Below are 9871 nucleotides of genomic sequence, written 5' to 3'. Positions count from 1 at the left end.
GAAGACACGGTAAAAATAGAATCGTCCGGAAGATTCAATTTTGTCAAGAAAGTGAGTTAAAGTATAAGAGCGAGCCGATATTCAAGCTTTTTTTTTTCAACTGAATAGCTCCCACGTGTATCACTACACTCGGCTGCTGCAGCGTGATAACACTGCCTCTAGGATCTAGGCATACATAGACAAGCCAACAAATCGCCGAAGTCTAAAGTTGTCTTGTTTGGTACACTTCAAATCCCTAAAGCATCGTTGCTACTGGTGACAAAGGATTATAAGCAAGAGCAGGGTTGGATTTCTGAAACGCATCAATAAAATTCATCTGCAATGAAGTAAATCGTCAAGTGTCCTGGGTTGATTCGGATATCCATCCAGGCAAAAGTGTTCAGTTGGATAAACACTAACCGAATGGCTGAGATAAGAGTACTGCCTTGGAGTAAAGTTAACACCAAAACTCCCCCTAACAAGAGCGCTTGTGCCTTCATATCGATAGTTCAATCATCAATCGATCTTCATAGTCATGAGGAATATTCGCCTCTTTGAAGACGGTGCCGCGTTAATTACTTACTACTAACTCGATTGGTTTTATAAGGCTGGCTGTAACTGACATTTTGGTTGAAAATAAAGTCATCAGGTAAAATATGTTCTGGCAGAATACAAAAGAAGAAATCGTCTAATAACAATAAGTTTGCCATAAATTTTTCACAACTTAAACGACAGAATGATGTTAAACTCATTTAAAAACTAAAGTGAGAACTTTTCAAACAAATGGAGACGATTGAGGCGAAAAACATTGCAATAGTGTCTCTTTGGTCAAGCAGAAAACACTTTCTGCAGACGAAAAGCGCCCTCACACACGTGAAAGGGAAACAAAAGGGTCGTATTATATTTTTAAATTTCAGGAAAGTAAGTTGATTGCTTGTCACGCGTGTTTGCAAACGCCAGGGGGGTCTCCGTCAGAGGAATACCGTGCTATGATCACGCAGTTAATGCCAGTTACAAGGCTTTCGTGTAAGGAATCTCTGTGAGTGGCCATAAATGGCTTCGATGGTAATGGTAGCAATCAATATTTACAACGTCACGAAGATGAATTATCAATGTAAGGCCAAATAAGGGAAAAGTCCCCTCACTGCGCATTCTTTTTTAAGTTCAACCATATGCCGATTTATATTATCAAAGATAAACGCCCTCCTAGCAGCACACGCGGGATGAATTTCGCTGTATTCGAGGCGTGGGAGGAGGAGAAGCGAGCGGGGAGGGGACGGGATCGACCTGCCGCTCTTGTATCCGCGACGCTGCGTGGGCGTTGGAATATTTTCTTCGCGGACGCGCACTCGAATTTGGCATTTTGTGGCTAAACGGTGGCAGATACGTCAAAATGCACGAAATGTTTGTTCTACAAGGGCATTAACTCAGAAAAGTCTAAAGGGAATGATCATAAAAATATGATTTTTCCGAATTTTGTCATTCCCCCCTAAATTGTATCTGCGCAAGGATCAGGGGTTCACCTAGAGGTCTAAAAATTTTCAGGCCTTGTTTTTTATCAGTCCCACAACTCTTTTAACTGGGCCAGATGGAATTGAAAAAATGGATTTTTCCGATCCACCCTCGCTTCGCCGCGGGACTCCACTAATCAAAACTGCTTTTCGACCGGCATTCACCCTTGCGCAGCTTTTACTCTAAGCTTATTGCGTTTATTTTTATTGGAGCTGGACGCTTCGGCGTCAACACGGGAGTTGTGTGCCAAGGGTAGCATTTTTCTGAGCGAGAAACAACGTATAATTCTTCCCCAAATTATCTTTTCACTTACTGTATCGGAAGGGAAAAGACTTCGGATAACCATCAAAGAGTAAGTTTCCTTATGATCATGTTCTAGAGCGCACTATCTTGAAGCATAATTATGTTACACTGCAGCGAAAACAACGTATTACTTCGTTACGGGATCACAAAACGCACGATATACTAAAGCGGTTTTTCGCTATCCATTCGTACCGTTTTAAACCCTCTCATTACTTAGTACGTCATACCCCACCGAAAGTCAAAGCAATACAAAATTATATTCAAGCGCACATGTAAACGAAGCATTACGTCGTCTACTTCCAAAACAAAACATGTGGTCAGAAACAGTTGTAAATATCGTTAGAATCGAATCGACATGCACTATCGATAGTTTCACCAGTTTAAGCGTCTGGGGGGGGGGGGGGGCGTGCACAATATTTCACATAGCAATTGTTGTACGCTGTTTTTAATCTCAAATATAAGAAGACCGTTTGCCTGTGAGGCCCTTGTGCCCCCCCAGAAAAAAATTCTGCATCCGGCCTTGATTCGAATGATCACTCACCGTGTGTGGGGAGTGTGTATTGTTGTGCTGTGCGTTGCATAGATTTAGGCGTTACCCGCGCACTTTCCGTCGCTAATATCTCGAAAAGTATTGGCGGCTGGAACTAAAACTACGCCTCATCCGTATCCATCTCCTATGTGCTAGCAAAATTTGAAGGAGATCTGGTGATGACCCCTGAGGGACTTCCCTTGTTGTTCTCTTCGAGCAATAGCTTAAGAATTGATATATTTCAGAAACGATAAATTATGAGAGATATTTTGCCGAAAGGATAGATGTTCGAATTCGTTTCCCCCAAACAATAATGGACTTCAATAATACGCATTTCCTTTTTAACGGTTGCTGTCCTCACACCCTCCTCAACACGCCCTCTGATGGTAGAATGGTTCATGGGATAGCATGCACATCTACAAAAACACCTACAGGAGTGTATTATTATCAAATTTGAGGTATGAGCAAATGCTGGTCACACCTGGGGCACAGCTAAGGGAGAGCTAAGACTGGGGGGGGGGGGGGGGGGGTTTGGTGCAACTAATACCGGGGTGCGTGGAGGTATGGAATACCCACCAGGATAAGCGGTATGTGCGAGATCAATAAATTGCGGAATTTTAAGATAAATGGTTCAAAATGGTGAGTTTTGCGGCTTTCTGAGGGATATTTTATTAATCCTTAGACTATTTCATTAGTAATATCAATCCAATTAAGTAAAACGAGCGTGCTGCGCCCGCTCCCAGCGGGCTTCCCCGGCTCTTTTCAATGCAGATCCACAGGTGGATAGGCGCGTTTCTAATTTTAAAATGTAGAAAAAAAGGCAGGGCCTTATATACAAATTTAATTGGAATGTTCATATACAAATTGAGGCCAGAGGACCTCTTTTAACACAACATTGGAAGTTATTACACTGTGCGATACACTATCCTCTGTTAAACGCACATGATGACTCATACTTACGCATCAACAGGAGACTTGAATGTGGATACAGCCGCATTTTGATAAAAGTTATTTAAAGAATGCGCGATATTGTTGCAAATGAACAAATGTATCAGTTTGTGCGCCGTTAACGTCAGGAATATTTACCGGTTTTTATTTTTCTTTTTTGTTTTTTTTTTATTATTTAAAAACCAATTTCTGGAAACAATAGCAATATTTAGATAGTAAGATATGCCGTCGCATGTTCTTCGATAAATTCTGTGCATTTTGGTACCTCATTTGTAGAGTTTTGTTGCGTAAAAGTTGAGAAAAAGGTATCTATACAGTAGAAATAATATAGAAGATAGATTAAACTTAAACATTTCTCTGAGCTCTGGGATGAGGGTTTATCCCCCTGTCCCCCCCCCCTCAATGCGCCACTGTCACACATATCATGGAAATGTCAAGATGATTGCATGATTTTTAATCGTATTATAGCGACGCGAAAGACTGTTCAAGTCCTCTTGGCGCTTGGACGCGCGGTCGCCTGGGAGACGCAAACTGCGGCGGTGAGGAATGTGAGGAGGGGAGGTCGATCGCAGCGCCGCTTCCTCTTCGCGAGCTCTCTCTTCCACCGCCCGCCTCACAGTTGTTCACTAGAGGCTCTTGGGGGCAGAACGAAGACCGGCGCAGTCGCTTCAGCGTGTGAAATGAGCTAGGAAGGACTTTACTCTCGCCTAAACAGCGACACGACCGAAAGTGCTTCGTTAGTTTATTTACTCCAGCACCGCGGATCGCCAAACGTCTTCGCAGTGACTAAGAGACGTTCTCGCGGCGACTTTCCATTGCGAGAGGACCAGCGCGCGCTCCAGTGTCGACGTCGTTGTTGTTGTTGCTGTGCAAGTGGCGTCTGTGTGTGCGCCTTGAAAAAACAGCCTCTCCTCCTCCTGGTTGAGTGAGTGTATCTCGAGCGCCGAATTGAAAAACGCACTAAAGTACATAATCGCGTGAGCGACTGCGCCGATCAGCCCTTCTTCCGATGTGCGACCTGTTGCTGCCCACGGGCGGCCATTGGGAAACGGTGAGTACTGCATGCAGATGGGTTTCTTGGGTTTGCATCCGTCATGTATCCACAGGGTGGTCCGACGGCACCCTCAAATGAGCCGTAATAAATGGCGATCTTACTCCGTCAGTGGGACACAACCCATGCAGAGGAAAACCCTAGAATCGAATCCACACACCATCCGTCGACTGGGGAAGCCTCAAAAGTCTTTATTTTTCCCCCAATCGCTTCTTATTCTCATAGAGAGGCTTTTTCCATCCAAATTACTCTTTTTTGGGTAAAGCACACGCCGATAAAATCCAAATTTATTTATGCTACTTCGGCAGACTATAGTAACTAGGGCATACCTCGAAATGTTCAAAGTATTGATTTTTATTTTGCTTCGCGTGAGAACTTCCATAAAATATGTAACTACTTCGAAACGCGCAGATTTTCTGAGAATAACTATCGCCTGCTCGGCGAAAAGCGTACTTCGGCATGAAGCGGTCACTCATCTCCTCAGTGAGGCATTGCTTTCTATCTGGAAGAGGGATCATGATTTTTTATTGCGTGTTCGCTTACACGCAAAACGAGTGGAAAGTGTGTGATTCGCCTTCCTGGGCTCCGACGGAAATAGGCCAACTTCAGAGACGCGATTGGCAGCATCAAACCTCTAACACAACTCTCCTATTGGTTGTCTCGCATAATCCGCCGTACGAGACCACCTACCTCAAATAGACACTTCCGATTCACCTTGAATGTGAGCGCGATACTTTCATGTTATTTTGACAACATGCGTAATTACCTCTCATTGTCTATACTGACAAAGGTTTATTGCTAAGGTTCATTAAGATAAGTGTAAAAATATATTGGGACGGAATTTACTACCTCTTTAATGGACGATGGCGTTAATAGTAAGTATCACCCAAGCAGGGGGTAAACATAGCGCGTTTGAAATGCACTTCTATTGCTCCCTAGAAATATTGACGAAGACGTCGTGCGGATTTCCTGCAATGCATGACGATTTGAGATTCCGTGAAGGAATAACTGCACCACTTCTTTAAGGGTTGCGCACAAAATTCTCCATGATTACTGTTTGCTTTCACTCAATTGTTCGGTCCCTTTACTGAATTGAACGCAGGAAATAAACGGCGTTCAAACGAGTGAATGCAAGATAGTAAGCAATCTTCTTATCGCTTTCAAAAAAATCAACGATGTCCATGACAAGTGAAGTAAAAAATCAAACTCTCTTAAAAGGATTTCTTTGCGAAAAATATGCATTCTTCTGCCTTAAAAATGGGGTAAAAGTAGGGATCCCATTACGTATTTGGCTATTTTTATTAAAGCGCTTCTTATTTAGAGGAAAATTTTCATAAAATGCACTTCAGTTAGTCGTTTCCACTTGTATGTTGGCAATTGTTTTTTCTAATACGGTGCTGAGTAGCACAAAGAGGCCCAATGTTGACTCTTCAAGGCTCATCATTTGAGCCTCTAATGCGAGCGATAGCAATAAATCTCACGCGTCGCCACTGAATCACAGCCTCCCTGAGCTCAGCAATTCGTGCAAGGAGAGAGAAGGCCCAATCCACTGTGGAGTGGCATTTGGAGCTGTTGCTGCTGCCATCGAAAGCCAACATTCCATCTCGAAGGCTATTGCCACATGTCGCAGTGAAGTGTTCTTTCTTTTCCTCCGCGCGGCCTCGATCGAGACTTGCTCCGGGGTAATGCGTAAAAGTGTCGGGGGAGGGGAGGAACAGGTCTGTCGGGGCGGGGTCGATCTGGCGGGGGTAAATATACAGCTAGATGAGGGAGGGGATGCTGACCAACCACAGTGGACGTGTTCGATCAATCGAAAGCATCATCGATCGTTCGATTTTCTATTCCGACGTCGGTATCGGAGACCGATATTTTTTTTCGATTTTCATTCGTCTGCCCTTCGATGGTTCGAGCACTCGATCATCGACATCGATTTCTAGATCTTCGATGAACCAATCTTTGAAATGAAAGCATCTTCGATTATTACGCCTCGCAGTCACTGTCCGCACGAGTGAGTCGAGGCTTCGATCAGTCGACTGCCGTGGACTGCATTCACTGCGTTTACCCAGGTCTAGGCGCTCGGTGGGTCATTGGTGAGTTTTTAAGTCAATATCGGGCACCTCTATTTCTTTCCATAGTCGGTTCTCTGTAATAGTACATTAGAAACTATCGCCGGTTATCCATTTGCACTGACCATTGACGTTCCGCCATTGTAGTTGGTCAATGGATGAACTGTTGAGCTGTGGTTACCTTCGTTAACTGAAATTCGATTACAACAGTCGCACAGACGGCCAGGGATCATTCCGACCTATCGATGAACGCCCATTCGAACGATCGTTTCGGAACGAAGTCGACTTTTCGCTCTTCATTTTCGACGTCAGAGTCGAGAAGACATGGAAAGTCGATGGCAGCAATTGCGCGTCTGTATGTGAATACATACTCCTTGTTTTGAAGGAATGACTCGATATCTGCTGCTACCGAAGAATGATGAAGGTAAAATGGATCGACCGTGTGGGTAACGAGGAAGTGCTAAGAAGAGTGGGAGAAATGAGAAGTCTTCCACAAACCTTAAGCAGACTTAGTTGGCCACATTATGAGGCATGATGGACTGATGAAGACTATCGTAGAAGGACAGGTGGAACGGAAGAAGGGCAAGGGACGACCCCGAATGTGTTGCATAGGGCAGGTCATAAAGGGTGTAAAAGAGAAGAAATACGTAGCTATGAAAAGGTTAGCGGATAGGAGAGAGAAATGGAGAGCTGCGTCAAACCAATCTTAGGAATTTTGACTAATGATGATGATGATGATGATGATGACTCGATATTATGGATTACGGGAGGGATTCAACGTTCGGAGGAATATGAAGGACAGCAAGCGACTCTAAAACACCTTCAAACCACGTCATGCGGTAATAAACCTGACAAAAATTACTATTAAAGAAAATTCGTGTTTCTGCATTCCTTAATTTTGGTTCCTAGAAGGTTTCAATTGAGTGAATTGATTACCGAGACAGCTCTTGGTGTTTATGGGAAAATATTGTCAAGATACTATTCTCAATTAAACAGAGACGGTAATTTAACAGATATCATTAACTGAGAAAACCAGGGAAATACCGCTTATCCCAGCTTACTTAACAGTGCCCTAAATAGTTTTAAGTATCACTAAGAAATTTATATAAACGTGTTGATCAGGGGTCCATATATTTCTCTATGGTTTTAGAGCCAACTTTTGTATGTAAACATTAACTCATTTTTATACCGCATATAGAAATGCCAAAAGTAAATTACCCACGAAAAAAATTAAGGAAAATCTACTAAAAAAAAGGGTGGTTTCCTATTATTTTTTTATTGCCTAAATGGAAAGATTATTACTCCTTGAGTACGTATTTCACGATTTTAGATTTTTAAACGACGATACCCATTTTTCGCGATTAAATGAAAAGTGAAAATTTTCAAGAGCGCGAAAACGCGACGGCTAAGTATGAATGCTGGGAAAACCCCGTGTGACGTCGTTCTGGTCCCCACTGCCGCAAGTGAGGTGACCTTGGGGCGAGGCTTTGAGCGCTGATACGACGCAGGATGCTAGCAGGTAGCAGAGTACCCTGCTAGCTGGTAGCGCTTGGCTTAAATAAAGATTATTAATACTCTATCAAACGAAGGAAACTTTCCGACTTAAGGCAGTTTAATAGGTGATTATTAAGACATGTTTCCCTGAGCTCTGTGCCTCATGCATGCATTGGTAACCTCAGACGATGTATAACTCCTATCCTCTCGTGTAGAAACTAGGTCCCTATGACGTCACGTGGAGTGGCATCGCATGGGCGCCAATCTGGCCTTTTTCAAATGAGATTAAAATTGACCATTGACATTCGTCTAAATTGGGATTTCAAAAACCAAATAATTTGTGTATTATGAATACACTAATGGTGGGTAACGAATCGCAATCAATGCCTTTCGTTTTCATTGATGAAGGAAACTACCCCATTCTTACGTATAAAATAAAATGTTAAGTAGGGAAATTTATTCGTTTTCTTCATTTATAAGACAACACAGGAACTTAATGAAGCAATTTGAACAGCAGAAACCGCCTAAAGTTAATATAATAGTACTTAATCTAATTTAAATCGGACGTTTATGGCCACACGAGCCTTCATAAAAGCGCGAATTAGACAGTTTCCAAATATTTCGCGTTGAAAGAGCATTTTTTGATCATTTTCAGATCAAGTGCATTGTTGCATTCGTGGACATCTACATTAGGGTGGGCCGAAAGAAGGTTTTTTTCCTGATCAAATTTACCCTAAGCGGGAAAGTTGCCAAATGATATGAGGATCTCGCACACAAAATTTTTTTCAAATCGGATAATATTAACCACTGCCGCCCGAGCTCAAAAGTTTAAAATTTTGCGAAAAATCAGGCTGATTTCAGAATCAAACGGCTATGAAGACGAATTTTATGAAAATATGGGATAATGGATAATATCAAAGAGTGGATACATGTTTATAGTTTATAAAAATGAAATTTGAAGTTTTTTTGAAAAAATCTATGGTTAAAAAAATGTCTATGAATTAACAACAAAATTAGAGTAGGTATAGAACACCCGCACAACACAACTCATTCTTTCCTACATTTCTAAAACTCCATATTGGGGGCTAAATTGCAGGTAAAATAATATTTATATCGATTGAATTTCATTTCTTATAAAATAAGTCATCATATGGTAGTATATAATCCCACAAAAAGTAATAATAAGGTAAATTATTTGAAATTAACATCAATCATAATGACGAATAACGTACCTGTGGAGCTATTTTCAACAAGAAATTCAGCCAAGGCTTAGAAATAACAGAACCTGAACACCAAGCATGTCACTAAGCAGCTCTCTGCTAGTTTCGTAAAGAAACTACCCAGAACTCATCACGAAGAAGAGGCTACTATCGAGTTCCACCCATGTCCCCCCCAGCCAACCTTCTGAAGGACACGATTGTGAAAGCACATCAATTACTCTGAGAAAATTATTCTATTCTAGTATTATTATTATTATTATTATTATTATTATCCGTCTCTTATGCACGATAATGCCCATCCATGCCTGCGTTCTATACTGCACACGGATTTTGATGCTATCATTATCATTTGTACCATCCTTTCAACTGCTTGTGTATGGCAGGGAAAAGTACTTCTAATACAGATCTTTCCAAAGGATTACGGGAGGATTTACGCAATGGTTAGAATAGAGGGAAAGCGTACCAGGTGTGGAGTGAAATATAATATAGAAGTTTCAAGTTTTCAAGTTTCGATTTAAGAATATGAATACTGAGCAAGGAAAGGCTTGCTACAAGAGAATAAGGACAAGATTTGTCGCAAAGCTAAGAAAACTGCAGAGGCGTTGATGATGAAAATATGCGAGAATGTCAAAAATTACCTCGTACAAGGGAAAGTGGAAGCAGTGTATGGAATAGGGAGAAACCAAAAAATGGAGTACAAGATGTAATACCAATGGAGAGGGGAAATTATGGGAATATATATTGATTAAAAACGAAGGAAAAGCCGAGA

At 41.8% G+C, this 9871-nt stretch overlaps 1 protein-coding gene across 1 annotated transcript in view; it reads left to right on the top strand.

Annotated features, from left to right (window-relative positions):
• Positions 1–3876: 3876 nt before the first annotated feature.
• Positions 3877–9871, top strand: part of LOC124162010 (DNA-binding protein D-ETS-4-like) — a 64135-nt gene continuing 58140 nt past the window's right edge. The window contains exon 1 of the mRNA XM_046538330.1: positions 3877–4322. Coding sequence (XP_046394286.1) covers positions 4281–4322 — 42 coding nt within the window. The 5' untranslated portion in view covers positions 3877–4280. The remainder of the gene's footprint in view (positions 4323–9871) is intronic.

Source organism: Ischnura elegans, chromosome 7 (assembly GCF_921293095.1).
Source record: "Ischnura elegans chromosome 7, ioIscEleg1.1, whole genome shotgun sequence".
NCBI lineage: Eukaryota > Metazoa > Arthropoda > Insecta > Odonata > Coenagrionidae > Ischnura > Ischnura elegans.
This window is presented reverse-complemented; position numbering and strand designations above follow the sequence as displayed.